This window comes from Pseudophryne corroboree, chromosome 5 (assembly GCF_028390025.1).
Source record: "Pseudophryne corroboree isolate aPseCor3 chromosome 5, aPseCor3.hap2, whole genome shotgun sequence".
Taxonomy (NCBI): domain Eukaryota; kingdom Metazoa; phylum Chordata; class Amphibia; order Anura; family Myobatrachidae; genus Pseudophryne; species Pseudophryne corroboree.
The window spans coordinates 654083261-654100042 of record NC_086448.1 but is presented as its reverse complement, the minus strand read 5'-3'; the positions used below and the strand labels follow the sequence as shown (position 1 = coordinate 654100042).

At 44.8% G+C, this 16782-nt stretch overlaps 1 protein-coding gene across 3 annotated transcripts in view; it reads right to left on the bottom strand.

Annotated features, from left to right (window-relative positions):
* Nucleotides 1-16782, bottom strand: part of MAPRE2 (microtubule associated protein RP/EB family member 2) — a 495635-nt gene that overhangs the window by 133083 nt on the left and 345770 nt on the right. For all 3 annotated transcript variants that reach the window (XM_063923682.1, XM_063923681.1, XM_063923683.1), the window contains one exon: nucleotides 9078-9205. In XM_063923682.1, coding sequence (XP_063779752.1) covers nucleotides 9078-9198 — 121 coding nt within the window. In that variant the 5' untranslated portion in view covers nucleotides 9199-9205. The remainder of the gene's footprint in view (nucleotides 1-9077; nucleotides 9206-16782) is intronic.

Here is a 16782-nt window from a genome sequence, read left to right as displayed (position 1 = left end):
TCCGCAGGAGACATGGGCACTCTAAAGACTTTAGAATAGAATGGGTGTGCACTGGCTCCTCCCTCTATGCCCCTCAGTTAGAGAAACTGTGCCCAGAGGAAACGGACAGTACGAGGAAAGGATTTTTGTTAATCTAAGGGCAAGATTCATACCAGCCCACACCAACCACACCGTATAACCTGGAATATACGTAACCAGTTAACAGTATGAACAAAACAGTATCAGCCAACGACTGATCTTAACTGTAACATACCCCTTATGTAAGCAACAACTATATACAAGTCTTGCAGAATTTTGTCCGCACTGGGACGGGCGCCCAGCATCCTCTACGGACTAGGAGAAAAAGATTTACTGGTAGGTTTAAAATCTTATTTTCTCTTACGTCCTAGAGGATGCTGGGGACTCCGTAAGGACCATGGGGATTATACCAAAGCTCCAAACCGGGCGGGAGAGTGCGGATGACTCTGCAGCACCGATTGAGCAAACATTAGGTCCTCATCAGCCAGGGTATCAAACGTGTAGAATTTTGCAAAAGTGTTTGAACCTGACCAAGTAGCCGCTCGGCAAAGCTGTAAAGCCGAGACGCCTCGGGCAGCCGCCCAAGAAGAGCCCACCTTCCTAGTGGAATGGGCCTTTACCGAATTTGTACCGGCAATCCAGCCGTAAAATGAGCCTGCTGAATCGTGTTACAGATCCAGCGAGCAATAGTCTGCTTAGAAGCAGGAGCGCCAAACTTGTTGGCCTCATACAGGACAAACAGAGCTTCTGTTTTCCTAATCCGAGCCGTCCTGGCTACGTAAATTTTTAAGGCCCTGACTACCTCAAGGGATTTGGAATCCTCCAAGTCTCCCGTAGCCACAGGCACCACAATAGGTTGGTTCATATGAAACAATGACACCACCTTAGGTAAAAATTGAGGACGAGTCCTCAACTCTGCTCTATCCACATGGAAAATGAGATAGGGGCTTTTAGGAGACAAGGCCGCCAATTCGGACACCCGCCTTGCAGATGCCAAGGCCAACAACATGACCACCCTCCAAGTGAGAAACTTTAACTCAACCGTTTGAAGAGGCTCAAACCAGTGAGATTTTAGGAACTGTAACACCCCGTTAAGGTCCCATGGTGCCACTGGGGGCACAAAAGGGGCTGGATGTGTAGCCCTCCCTTTGCAAAAGTCTGTACTTCTGGGAGAGAAGCCAATTCTTTCTGGAAGAATATAGATAGGGCCGAAATCTGAACCTTAATGGAGCCTAACTTTAGGCCCATATCCACTCCTGTCTGTAGAAAGTGGAGAAACCGGCCCAAATGGAAATCTTCTGTAGGAGCATTCTTGGCTTCACACCAAGATACATACTTCCTCCAGATACGGTGATAATGTTTCGCCATCACCTCCTTCCTAGCCTTTATCAGAATAGGGATGACTTCTTCCGGAATACCCTCCCCAGCTAGGATTCGGTGTTCAACCGCCATGCCATCAAACATAACCGCGGTAAGTCTTGGAATACGCAGGGCCCCTGCTGTAACAGGTCCTCCCTGAGAGGAAGAGGCCAAGGATCTTCTGTGAGCAGTTCCTGAAGATCTGAATACCAGGCCCTTCGAGGCCAATCTGGAACAATGAGTATTGTCTGCACTTTTTTTCGTCTTATGATTCTCAATATTTTTGAGATGAGAGGAAGAGGAGGGAACACATAGACCGACTGAAACACCCATGGTGTCACCAGGGCGTCCACCGCTACTGCCTGAGGGTCCCTTGACCTGGCACAATACCTCCGAAGCTTCTTGTTGAGGCATGACTCCATCATGTCTATTTGAGGAAGTCCCCAAAGACTTATTATTTCTGCAAAAACTTCTGGATGGAGATCGTGTCTGCTGAGGAAGTCTGCTTCCCAGCTGTCCACTCCCGGAATGAATACTGCTGACAGAGTGCATACGTGATTTTCTGCCCAGCACAAATTCCTTGAGGCTTCCGCCATTGCCACTCTGCTCCTTGTCCCGCCTCGGCGGTTTACATGAGCCACGGCTGTGACGTTGTCTGATTGAATCTAAACCGGTAGGTCACGTAGAATATTCTCCGCTTGTCGTAGGCCGTTGTATATGGCCCTCAATTCCAGTATATTGATGTGTAGACAAGCCTCCTGGCTTGACCACAGTCCCTGAAAATTAAATCCTTGTGTGATTGCTCCCATCCTCGGAGGCTCGTGTCCGTGGTCACCAGAACCCAGTCCTGAATGCCGAACCTGCAACCCTCTAGAACAGGGGTGGGGAACCTTTGTACCTCCAGCTGTTGTTGAACTACACATACCAGCATGCCTTGCTACAGTTTTGCTATTTGGCCATGCTAAAACAGTTGCAGGGCATGTTGGGATGTGTAGTTCAACAACAGCTGGAGGGACAAAGGTTCCCCATCCCTGCTCTAGAAGGTGAGCACTCTGCAGCCACCACAGGAGAGACACCCTGGCCCTAGGGGACAGGGTTATTTTCTGATGAATTTGAAAGTGGGAACCGGACCACTTGTCCAGAAGGTTCCACTGAAAAGTCCTCGCATGAAACCTACCGAAGGGGACGGCTTCGTAGGTCGCCCCCTTTTCCCCAGTACTCGAGTGTATTGATGGACTGACACTCTTTCGGTTTTAACAGGTCTCTGACCATGTTCTGGAGTTCCTGGGCTTTTTCCATCGGGAGAAAAACCCTCTTTTGTTCTGTGTCCAGAATCATGCCTAAGAAAGACAGCCGAGTCGTTGGAACCAACTGTGACTTTGGTAGATTTAGAATCCAGCCAAGTTGCTGTAGTACTCTCAGGGAGAGCGACACGCTTTTCTGCAACTGTTCCTTTGATTTCGCTTTTATGAGGAGATCATCCAAGTACGGGATAATTGTGACTCCTTGCCTGCGCAGGAGCACCATCATTTCCGCCATTACCTTGGTGAATACCCTCGGGGCCGCGGAAAGCCCAAACGGCACGTCTGAAACAGGTAATGACAGTCCTGTACAGCGAATCTCAGGTATGCCTGATGAGAAGGATATATGGGTACGTGAAGGTATGCATCCTTTATGTCTAGTGACACCATAAAATCCCCCCCTTCCAGGCTGTAGATAACTGCCCTGAGTGATTCCATCTTGAAATTGAACCTTTTTAAGTACAGGTTCAGGGATTTTAAATTTAGAATGGGTCTGACCGAGCCATCCGGTTTCGTGACCACAAATAGGGTTGAATAGTACCCTTTTCCCTGATGTATTAGGGGAACCTTGATAATCACTTGCTGTTGACACAGCTTTTGAATTGCAGCTAAAACTATCTCCCTCTCTGGGGGAGAAGCTGGTAAAGCCGATTTGAAGAATCGGCGAGGAGCACGTCTTCGAATTCCAGCTTGTAGCCTTGGGACACTATTACCATCGCCCAAGGATCCACGTCCGACTGACCCCTAAGAATGCCAAATTGATTTCTCACAAATATTTAAAATGCCCACTCTAATATATATTGTAAATGCCTGCATCTCTTATTACCATATCCCATGAATGTGCGCTATACATCGCAAAACACTGCATCCCATAAGAGAAAACAACACACCCACACATTATCTGAGTTCCAAAGCTCATTGATGTATATATTTGTTAATAAAAGGATATGGATTCAATATATATTACAAAGTACAGCATACCTATAGTTACATGATTACAACTCACACAGTAAGCAGTTAATACATAAAGTTACATACAGTTACATGCCATTACATACAGTTTCAGTTACAGGCCAGCGATACAATTACCATTCCCTCCAATGCATCTTATGTCTCTCTCTCTCAGTAAATAAATACAGGAACTGATCTGCCAGCAAGTCCATCATCGTCTTAGACCTTACAGCAACTAACTTCCTGTGTGGTCAATGTGTTATCTAGTTTCTGGGGGAGGGATTCACAATGAGTCACCAGTTCCTTTGTATATGCTAATCAGGTTCAGCCTTGAAGACATCCAAAGGGCTGGCCTGAGTTTCCTGTCCACTGTCCTGTTTGGAATATCTATTGTTCTAATAAAAGTGATTTTAGCTTTTTTACATTTAATCATAATTCCGTGTTGCAATGTCCTACAACTTAATAACAAGTATGAAATGAATCTACACATTAATCTGGTTGTTTTAATAGTAAATATGACAGGTCTATCTTGTTTCATTCAAATAATACACATACATGACACCACTCCATCATATACAATTCTAAATCATCATGATGTCTGGCGCTTGATACCACCACAATTATGTACTGCATGAATTAAGTGTCGAATCCATCTCTGTGGCATGTCCGTATAAATGCGTGTGTTACCATATATTGCTGTGCTCGCTGCACGTATTTGCAAGTATAGCGACTTATATGTGTGTAGTCGCTATATGTTCTCTTTATGTAATATTTTTTTGACTTCAACACCCCAGACGTGGCTGAAGAGTCGAAGACGTGCCCCCACCGGTGCGGACTCCTTCAGTGGAGCCCCAGCGTCATGCAGTGGATTTAGTAGAAGCCGGGGAGGACTTCTGTTCCTGGGAACTGGCCGTAGCAGGCATTCTTTTCCCTCTACCCTTACCTCTGGCGAGGAAGGAAGAGCCCCGACCTCTTCTGGACTTATGTGCCGAAAGGACTGCATCTGATACTGTGGTGTTATCTTTTGCCGTGGGGGAACATAAGGCAAAAAAGTAATTTTACCCCCGGTAGCTGTGGAAACCAGGTCCGAGAGACCTTCCCCAAATACAACCTCACCCTTGTAAGGTAAAACTTCCATATGCCCCTTTGAGTCAGCATCACCCGTCCATTGGCGGGTCCACAGTGCACGCCTAGCCGAGATCGCCATGGCGTAGGCCCTTGAACCTAGTAGTCCGACGTCTCTCTGAGCTTCTCTCATATATAAGACTGCGTCTTTAATATGACCTAAGGTCAACAAATTGGTATCCCTCTCTAGGGTATCAATATCAGCTGACAAGGTATCTGTCCAAGCTGCTACCGCGCTACAAACCAAAGCCGATGCTATTGCGGGTCTGAGCAAAGCACCCGTATGTGTATTGGAGACGGTAGCGCCACCTTCTTGGATAAGCGTGTTAAAGCCTTGTCCACCCTGGGCGAGGATTCCCACCGTACCCTGTCCTGTGCAGGGAAAGGATACGCCATAAGAATTCTTTTGGGAATCTACAGTCCTTTGTCTGGAGTTTTGAAAGCTTTTTCAAATAATGCGTTCAGCTCATGAGATGGGGGAAATGTTACCTCAAGATTCTTTTCCTTAAACATGTGTACCCTCGTGTCAGGGACAGAGGGGTCATCTGTGATATGCAAAACATCTTTTATTGCAATAATCATATAATGAATACTTTGGGCCACCCTCGGGTGTAACCTTACATCATCGTAGTCGACACTGGAGTCAGAATCCGTGTCGGTATCAGTGTCTACTATTTGGGATAGGGGACGTTTTTGAGACCCTGAAGGGCCCTGTGACATAGTTAAAGCCATGGATTGACTCCCTGCTTTTTCCCTGGACTCTGCTTTGTCCAATCTTTTATGTAATAAAGTCACATTTGCATTGAAAACATTCCACATGTCCAACCAATCAGGTGTCAGCGTTGCCGACGGAGACACCACAATCATCTGCTCCACCTCCTCCTTAGATGAGCCTTCCGCTTCAGACATGCCGACACACACGTACCGACACCCCCACACACTCAGGGATATATCTATATGGAGACAGTTCCCCCAATAAGGCCCTTTGGAGAGAGAGAGAGAGAGAGTATGCCTGCACACACCCAGCGCCACCGGACTAGAATAAAATCCCAGTAGTACAGCGATTTTGTTGTAATATATATATATAAATACACTTCACTGCGCCAATTACATGTCCCCCCCCCCCTCTTTTATGCCCTCTGTAACCGTGTGCAGCAGGGGAGAGTCCGGGGAGCCAGCTTCTGCAGTGTGCTGTGGAGAAAATGGCGCTGGTTAGTGCTGGAAGGATCAAGCCCCGCCCCCCTCACCGGCGGGCTTCGGTCCCGCTCAAATTATTTATACTGGCGGGGGATTATTAATATACTGCCTCTGCAGTATCTATTTTATATGCCAGTGTCCCTTGAGGTTAATAATGCTGCCCAGGGCACCCCCCCCCCTGCGCCCTGCACACGTACAGTGCCTGTTGTGTGTGATTTGTGTGGGAGCAATGGCGCGCAGCGTTACCGCTGCGCGTTACCTCAGTGAAGATCATGAAGTCTTCTGCCGCCTTTGAAGTCTTCTTTCTTCTCATACTCACCCGGCTTCTATCTTCCGGCTCTGTGAGGAGGACGGCGGCACGGCTCCGGGACGAACGGCGAGGGTGAGACCTGCGTTCCGACTCCCTCTGGAGCTAATGGTGTCCAGTAGCCTAAGAAGCAGAGCCTATCATTTAAGTAGGTCTGCTTCTCTCCCCTCAGTCCCACGAAGCAGGGAGCCTGTTGCCAGCAGTGCTCCATGAAAATAAAAAACCTAACAAAAGTCTTTTTCAGAGAAACTCAGGAGAGCTCCCCTGCAGTGCATCCAGTCGCCTCTGGGCACAGGATCTAACTGAGGTCTGGAGGAGGGGTATAGAGGGAGGGAGGAGCCAGTGCACACCCATTCTATTCTAAAGTCTTTAGAGTGCCCATGTCTCCTGCGGACCCCGTCTATACCCCATGGTCCTTACGGAGTACCCAGCATCCTCTAGGACGTAAGAGAAAATATAGTAATATAAAAGTATAATTTACATACAGTATTACCAGTCATCCTGCTTGGTACAATGACTAATCCACCCATATTAATTACTGGCCGCAGAGGTAGAAAAACACAATTAAGACATTCAGTACTTTCACGTCATTAACAATTTACTAGAGGGATAATCATTTTCTTAGGTACAGATTCCCATTAAACCTTACATTAGCTGTTCAGACACAAATAAGCGAGTGCCTGACTGCAGCTACTTCCCACATGGCTTTCTGCCGTCTTAGACTAAATATGTCAAGAAGAGAACTATTAATATTTCCACCTAGATCTGACCCAGTTCCTCCATGTAACATTATCGTTCCTGACTACAAAACACATTACATAGGGAACGCTTGTGGTCAGGGTGTCCTCTAAAACCTTCTATTAACGCCACTATGAGAATAGTTTCCAAAAATGTAATATTTCTTTGCCTTACAGACATTGCTCTTTTCTTAGCTTGTCTGCGTAAAAGACCAATAAACGGAGGACACATTTTCTGCTAAAGATGGCTAATGTCCTGCAATGGGATTACTAACAGGAAGTCTACTGTGCGTAGGAAGACCTCTCCTCATGATTACCACCTATAGCTTTCCCTCTCATAAGCTCTTGAAACATTTTCTTATATATTTTTCAATGTTTGTAGTAAAATAAAATTGGAAACAGTTGTTACCCTGAAAACCCCCCAAAATCATGAACACTGGCATTACTTGATTTTGGATCAATGATACCCTCAGTGTTTGGGGGTCTTGATATTAAACCACAATAAATAGTTGTGTGATTGACAGCTGCGATAGATGTGTAAATGTGTGATTTACTGGTCAGAGATACCTCTGTGTATGCTGCCACTTTCCTTTCTTCTAAATACCACATTTGGAAACACCATTCCAAATATATTTTTCATTCTTAGAACAATGATCTAGAGTAAACCTGAATAAGGTACAGATACATGTATTTACATTTATGCTTGAGTGGGTTCCTGTTTAAACTGTATGCTGAAAAGACCACACAGCGGTATAGCCCAAAGACTCCTCCACTACTCTTTCATTTATTGCTTCTCTTTCTTGTTTATGTAATTAGTGAAGCTTTATATAAATAATTGTGTATTTCAATGGACATGTAAAGACATACCTCCCAGCAGTGAAGAGTTGTAATGAAAATGGGGGGGATTTTCGAGGAATTTGCCTCTTCCTAACCCATTTTAGCAACAACAACAAAAAGAAAAAGCAAACAAACGCTGCTTGCTCCAGAACACAATCATCCTCAAATTTCAACTGCTCAGCTGAAATCGGGACGGTTGAAAGGTAAGTAAAGACCAGGAATGCTTTTATCATTAAAACTTCCACCACTGTGTTATAAATACCTAGTCCTGCAGATAGTGGCAAAGTCCCATATGCAGTACTAACATCTCTGAGATGAAAACCGGTACAGATGAGGAAAGGGGGCGTGGTCATGGGAAAAGGGTGTGTGTCCGCAGTGCTGCTATAGAAATCTATAGCAATCAAGAGAAACTGCACCCAGTACAGCCCACGTTTTGGCCGGTGCAGACCCTTAGAAAAAGGTACTGTACCAAGTAAAATGGTACAGTTGGAGGGAATGCACTAGAGCGTCACACATATGGTATCAAAGAATTTAAAGACCAAATGTGGCAATCTACTCAGTCTTGGATTGTAAACTCTGTGATGCTGGGAGTGTGGGGAACAAAATATCTCTCAATTCAAGAAAAATAGGTCACTGTCTCATGCATTTAGATGCAATAACTGACGACTGTGCTCATTAATCACTTTTAGCAGGTAATACACTATAGTCCTCAATATTTCAATTCAAGTAATACTAAAACTGGCCATACATGCATATAGAAACCCCCCTATAGCTATAAAACATGTGCATTGTAATCTCTTCAAGTAAAGGACTCTAAATTAAAAAAAAATATTTACATACAAAACATATATAGTCATGAATCACTTTATTACCACCAACTTTCTGCTATTTATTGATACAAATCTGAAGCATATACAAATAAAAGATGAAATACTATACTACTGTACTAAACCATGCAGCAGTGCTAAGTTCTATACACAGTCAGGTCTGAATGCCTAAGAACACATATGTATATTGCCTTCCTCTAAAACTGTATTCTGTCAATGTAAAACCACAGTGCTGGCAAAAGCAATATTGTTACAGAAATAAATATTAATCCCAACAATATGACAAAGATACAAAACATACATGTGATGTTCACGACAGCCATGATAACAAGTAACATTGTGTATGGAACATTACCTACATGTGTACTATGCACTACATAAATCACATACAAAGCAGATTGAAAGGTAAATTTCATACCTGAACATAGCTGTTCAACCTTTATGTAGTTTAAACACAAAATGTCATTGACCCATGCAATGATGTCATGTCTGCTCATAGTCTCCTGGGTTATCGAGGTAGAGTACACGTTGACCGCCATTCCCCAGCTGTAAAGAGAGATATTTTGGACATTAAAACAGAATAATTTTGGTAGGATCTGTGCATTCAAGTAATTATAATCTTACAAGAACAATAAAGCTGGTATGTATAGCAAGTGCACCAAAACATGTATCATTAATATATATACTACAGCTGTGCCTGTACTGCACAGCTCCAGACAGAAATAGGAAACAGGTGACGACTTATTTACCAGGTAGCAGACAGGTGATGTACTGTATGTGTATTCAATTTCCTTTCATTTAAATTACATTTTTACCTCTAGTTGTTCTACATTTTGAACACCTGAAATGTAGTGTATACCAAGAAATATCTAATTTTAACATACATTTATACAGTATGAACAACCATTTGTAATATTGGAATTTTTTTTTAAACAAAACACTTTTGAAGATACTGGAAAGGTAATCTCAGCTTTCTGAACATCTAGTCTCAGACTGCATCTAGCGGGCTGATGAAGAAAGTGCTGGATTCCATCCCACTATTCAGGGGTGCTGGGGCCTAGTGGGGGACTTGGCTGGACTGCACACCCTAATTCTAAACATAATCAGAGGTGCTACTATGCTAAGACTTGTAGTGCCACAGAAAAAAAGAGAAAATGCAGGTGCACACTCTAAACACTAAGCACAGTGGCAATCAGAACAATTAGAATAAACTCTGCAATTTAACATGCAGTAAAATGGAGGTTCTTAGCATAACTTTTGGCCAGAAAATATAGGCACATCTACCACGGCCAAGTGACCTCATCAGAAGAGTCTCTAACATTCCTAAGGTTCAAGTCCAGAGCATGGGACACCCCAAGCCAATACAACCCAACCGCCCAAAGGTATCACACCATTGAGAGGTAGCAGTTTAAGTGTTACAAGATGCTACAGTAATAAGAAATAGCAGCTCAGTCCTAAAAGTGTTACATAGGTGAGAAGTAGTAATTAGGGTGTCAAAAAGTGTTACATTAGTGAAAAGCAGTTTAGGTACAATAATAATGCCCCGAAGCAGCCCAGCCACACCAACCTAGAAAGCCCAACATCGAAAGCCTGTTCCCAATTATCCGCAAATTCGCGGCAATTTTTCATCCGAAAATTTTTCGCAGCAATCGGGCGAAAATTGCAGCGAAAACGCTCCGTTTTTCGACCTATTTAATTCCAAACGGGTTTCACCTGAAGATTCTTGCAGTGAAAAGTGCAGGTGAAAATGGGGAAATCAGCCTGTACCCCAAAAAAAGCTAAACTAACATAGGAAAACAGAAGAGAAGTGTATTAGAGATCACATTAGAGTTTTTGGGGACTTAAATTGTGTGAAATGGCTGTTATATGCATTTTTTTAAAAATGCAAAAAAATGATAGAAAGCAAGTTTTTTTTAGCAAAATAAATGCTCTCATTAAATTTGGGGTACATGAAAATGGGTATAAGTATATATTTGGGTCATTTTAGGGTACTTTAAAAAAAAGTGGAAACAGACCGATTACTCCCATCTGCAAGCCTAAAAACACCTGTCCCACTCATAAAGCACCCCAATATACCTGTCCCATACCTTGAACACCAATTTCCATCACTTTGCACTTTTTCACCCCAAAAATGACATGTCATTATTGGCCAATTAAAAATAATTAAAAACCTCAACGTGCCTAATTAGTCATTAAGAGGGGTGTCCCAGGAGTTCTGTGCCATATCCAAACATTTTTACCTTAAAATAGTGACTTTTCCCAACTTTTCACCTGCTTCAGAGTAGGTGAAGTGAAATTAGTGAAAAAATGATCACCGATAAATTTTCCAGGAAAATTGAATAGGCTGTAATTGCGTTTCGCGGGAAAAGTCCGTTTTTTCGCACGAAAAGTCCGTTATCGCTGCTAATTGAATATACCCCATGGTATGATATAAATTTATCCAGGACTTACCATGCATAGTGCCTATTTCGATATGTAAGTCATCACAGAACTCCAATGATCACTTAAACTCCAATGTGACCACATAACCTACAGCTCAGCCTCTGGCTCAAAAAAACAAAACAAAAAAACTCATGTCTTTCCGTATCCCTCAATAGGGTCCGTGCCATCCACCCAACTTCACTCCATGTTCCAAAAAGAAAAACAATATTAGTTTCCAATGCCACAAAAGTAAATAATACAAATATTTTTGGTGTTCCCATCACATGAGATGATCTTTTGTGTTTAAGTGATCTAGCTATTCAAAAGTCTATTAAAGCATGAGCTATCCTTTAAATTGTTGAATTCAAAGGAATACATTATAAACTTTCGATGCACTCTGGAGCCTTTTATCAGACAAACATTTCACACCTGAGTAAATATATCATTCCCTATGTTTGCACAGACAAAATACCACTAACTCAGTATACCTTCAATGCACTTTGAGTCAAGAGTAAACAAAACTTTTCAACCAGCATCAGTAATGGGGGGGTCATAATACACCAGGAATCAATACCACTGTGATCAGAGCAGTGATGTACAATGCCACAATATACCTTACACACTACATTGGTATGCCAAGTCTTTCTAGCTAATAATGGTACAAAAGGTAATGATAATTACTATACTAATATCCCACCACAGTGTGTAATAGTTTGGCCACTAATGTAGTCTTTGACACAGAACAATCTGTATTTGAAGGGCCCAATGGGTGGGGGTGTCTTGCAGGTCAAGATCATTCCACAATGTGGAATTAGGGGGTCTTTGGCCTGAAAAGCAACTTAATTACTATTTTTAACAAAGATAGCTGGCTGATGGAAAAATACTACAGCTCCTGTAGTAGCCGCTAACAACCAGGCTCATGTACGAATAAACAAGCAGTTTAATGGCCTGATGCATAATGACTTCCAATAAAACTGCAACTCAGATATACAACAGTGTGTGGCTGATTTTCTAACATTAAACTAATATATGAGCGTTTCATAGGTGGTCTGTGATTATTTATCTGGCATTTTACATTAATGACTTTTTTTTGGGAAAAGCACTTCAGCTGCAGTAACCTGGCCTCCTTTCTGCAGTATAATTATTTATAGTTCTTTGGCTGCAAAATGCTTTCCTGCCCTGTTCCAGTTACAGCAGTGTGTAGTTTCCATTTAGTATCTCCTATCCTCCAGTCTTTTCTTATGAATACTTTATACCCATCATATGGGGGCTTATCTGTATTTCAGTGTGTGCAATAAATTGCAATGGTTTCAAGATAAACACTATAATCCAAATTCACAGTAACACTTATTTCAGAATTTGTTTCAAATTCATGAACATTTCTAAAGCTGTACTACTACTCGGGAAACAAGTAAAAGTAAGGAGAAAGCTACAGATGCACCTGTAGGATACATAGGGTTGGGTTTGGGTGTCCACCGGTCACCATACCGATGGCGGGATCCCGCCTGTTAGATGGCTGGCGGGGGAAGGGGGGGGGGTGAGCGCAACAAAGCCTTTGCGGGCTCCGACAAAGCCCTTGCGGGCTCGCTGCGCTCGACATGCAGTGGGCTTGGCGGCACGCTGCGTTCCCCACAGGTTATACTCCCACTCTATGGGTATCGTGAACACCCATGAGTGGAAATAGTCTCTGTTGGTCGGCATGCCGACAGGCGGGCTATTCAGGTTTCGGGATCCCGGCGGTCAGGAGGACATAACCGTATCCCGGTTACATATTATGTAACTTCTTCCGCTGCTGCTGTCAGAGGAACCAGAAAGTCCCTCTGCCTTCCAGCACCCAGTGTTGTTGTGCTGCCGATCACTGCTGATCGGTCAGCACGGCCCACCCCCCAGCGGTTGCAGACAATAGCAGCCGCTGGGAAGTGTAAATCATCGCCCCCAAGCCACCCTTCAGACTCCCCCCTCCTGTGTACCTGGCAGCGGTCCAGGTTCTAAAAACTAAAGTTGCGATAGTCGTCATGTTACCGATATTCCAAAGGTCGCAATGTTCCCAATCGATGTTTGAAAGAAAAAGAAAAATCTTTTTTTTTTTTTAATGTTTTTTTTTACTAAAATCATTTTGGATAGGGTTAAAATAAGAATTTACTTACCGATAATTCTATTTCTCGTAGTCCGTAGTGGATGCTGGGGACTCCGTAAGGACCATGGGGAATAGCAGCTCCGCAGGAGACTGGGCACAAAAGTAAAGCTTTAGAACTACCTGGTGTGCACTGGCTCCTCCCCCTATGACCCTCCTCCAAGCCTCAGTTAGGATACTGTGCCCGGACGAGCGTACACAATAAGGAAGGATTTTGAATCCCGGGTAAGACTCATACCAGCCACACCAATCACACCGTACAACTTGTGATCTGAACCCAGTTAACAGCATGATAACAGAGGAGCCTCTAGAAAAGATGGCTCACTACAGCAATAACCCGATTTTTTTTTTTTTTTTTGGTAACAATAACTATGTACCAGTATTGCAGACAATCCGCACTTGGGATGGGTGCCCAGCATCCACTACGGACTACGAGAAATAGAATTATCGGTAAGTAAATTCTTATTTTCTCTGACGTCCTAGTGGATGCTGGGGACTCCGTAAGGACCATGGGGATTATACCAAAGCTCCCAAACGGGCGGGAGAGTGCGGATGACTCTGCAGCACCAAATGAGAGAACTCCAGGTCCTCCTCAGCCAGGGTATCAAATTTGTAGAATTTTACAACGTATTTGCTCCTGACCAAGTAGCTGCTCGGCAAAGTTGTAAAGCCGAGACCCCTCGGGCAGCCGCCCAAGATGAGCCCACCTTCCTTGTGGAATGGGCTTTTACAGATTTTGGCTGTGGCAGGCCTGCCACAGAATGTGCAAGCTGAATTGTACTACAAATCCAACGAGCAATAGTCTGCTTAGAAGCAGGAGCACCCAGCTTGTTGGGTGCATACAGAATAAACAACGAGTCAGATTTTCTGACTCCAGCCGTCCTGGAAACCTATATTTCCAGGGCCCTGACAACGTCTAGCAACTTGGAGTCCTCCAAGTCCCTAGTAGCCGCAGGCACCACAATAGGTTGATTCAGGTGAAACGCTGAAAACCACCTTAGGGAGAAACTGAGGACAAGTCCTCAATTCCGCCCTGTCCGAATGGAAAATCAGATGCGGGCTTTTACAGGATAAAGCCGCCAATTCTGACACGCACCTGGCCCAGGCCAGGGCCAACAGCATGACCACTTTCCATGTGAGATATTTTAACTCCACATATTTAAGTGGTTCAAACCAATGTGACTTTTGGAACCCAAAAACTACATTTAGATCCCAAGGTGCCACTGGAGGCACAAAAGGAGGCTGTATATACAGTACCCCTTTCACAAACGTCTGAACTTCAGGGACTGAAGCTAGTTCTTTTTGGAAGAAAATTGACAGGGCCGAAATTTGAACCTTAATGGACCCCCATTTCAGGCCCATAGACACTCCTGTTTGCAGGAAATGTAGGAATCGACCTAGTTGAAAATTCCTCCGTCGGGGCCTTACTGGCCTCGCACCACGCAACATATTTTCGCCAAATGCGGTGATAATGTTTTGCGGTTATATCTTTCCTGGCTTTGATCAGGATAGGAATGACTTCATCCGGAATGCCTTTCTCCTTCAGGATCCGGCGTTCAACCGCCATGCCGTCAAACGCAGCCGGAACAGACAGGGTCCTTGCTGGAGCAGGTCCCTTCTTAGAGGTAGAGGCCACGGATCCTCCGTGAGCATCTTCTTAAAGTTCCGGTTACCAAGTCCTTCTTGGTCAATCCGGAGCCACGAATATAGTGCTTACTCCTCTCCATCTTATAATTCTCAGTACCTTGGGTATGAGAGGCAGAGGAGGGAACACATACACTGACTGGTACACCCACTGTGTTACCAGAGCGTCTACAGCTATTGCCTGAGGGTCCCTTGACCTGGCGCAATACTTGTCGAGTTTTATAAACATGTGGAAGACTTCTGGGTGAAGTCCCCACTCTCCCGGGTGGGGGTCGTGTCTGCTGAGGAAGTCTGCTTCCCAGTTGTCCACTCCCGGAATGAATACTGCTGACAGTGCTATCACATGATTTTCCGCCCAGCGAAGAATCCTTGCAGCTTCTGCCTTGCCCTCCTGCTTCTTGTGTCACCCTGTCTGTTTACGTGGGTGACTGCCGTGATGTTGTCCGAATGGATCAACTCCGGGTGACCTTGAAGCAGAGGTCATGCTGAGCTTAGAGCATTGTAAATGGCCCTTAGCTTCAGGATATTTATGTGAAGTGATGTCTCCAGGCTTGACCATAAGCTCTGGAAATTCCTTCCCTGTGTGACTGCTCCCCAGCCTCGCAGGCTGGCATCCGTGGTCACCAGGACCCAGTCCTGAATGTCGAATCTGCGGCCCTCTAGAAGATGAGCACTCTGCAACCACCACAGGAGAGACACCCTTGTGCTTGGTGACAGGGTTATCCGCTGATGCATCTGAAGATGCGACCCGGACCATTTGTCCAGCAGGTCCCACTGGAAAGTTCTTGCGTGGAATCTGCCGAATGGGATTGCTTCGTAGGAAGCCACCATTTTTCCCAGAACCCTTTCATTGATGTACTGAGACTTGGCTCGGTTATAGGAGGTTCCCGACTAGCTCGGATAACTCCCTGACTTTCTCCTCCGGGAGAAACCCCTTTTTCTGGACTGTGTCCAGGATCATCCCTAGGAACAGAAGACGAGTCGTCGGAATCAGCTGCGATTTTGGAATATTGAGAATCCAATCGTGCTGCCGCAACACTACCTGAGATAGTGCTACACCGACCTCCAACTGTTCCCTGGATCTTACCCTTATCAGGGAATCGTCCAAGTAAGGGATAACTAAAATTCCCTTCCTTCGAAAGAGTATCATCATTTCGGCCATTACCTTGGTAAAGACCCGGGGTGCCGTGGACCATCCATACGGCAGCGTCTGAAACTGATAGTGACAGTTCTGTACACAAACCTGAGGTACCCTTGGTGAGAAGGGTAAATTGGGACATGAAGGTAAGCATCCTTGATGTCCCGAGACATCATGTAGTCCCCTTCTTCCAGGTTCGCAATCACTGCTCTGAGTGACTCAATCTTGAATTTGAACCTCCGTATGTAAGTGTTCAAGATTTTAGATTTAGAATCGGTCTCACCAAGCCGTCCGGCTTCGGTATCACAACAGTGTGGAATAATACCCCGTTCCCTGTTGCAGGAGGGGTACCTTGATTATCACCTGCTGGGAATACAGCTTGTGAATGGCTTCCAAAACTGCCTCCCTGTCAAAGGGAGACATCGGTAAAGCCGACTTTAGGAAACGGCGAGGGGGAGACGTCTCGAATTCCAATTTGTACCCCTGAGATATCACCTGAAGGATCCAGGGGTCTAATTGCGAGTGAGCCCACTGCGCGCTGAAATTCATTGAGACGGGCCCCCACCGTGCCTGATTCTGCTTGTAAAGCCCCAGCGTCATACTGAGGGCTTGGCAGAGGCGGGAGAGGGCTTCTGTTCCTGGGAACTGGCTGATTTCTGCAGCCTTTTTCCTCTCCCTCTGTCACGGGGCAGAAATGAGGAACCTTTTGCCCGCTTGCCCACGAAAGGCCTGCGCCTGATAATACGGCGTCTTCTTATGTTGAGAGGCGACCTGGGGTACACACGT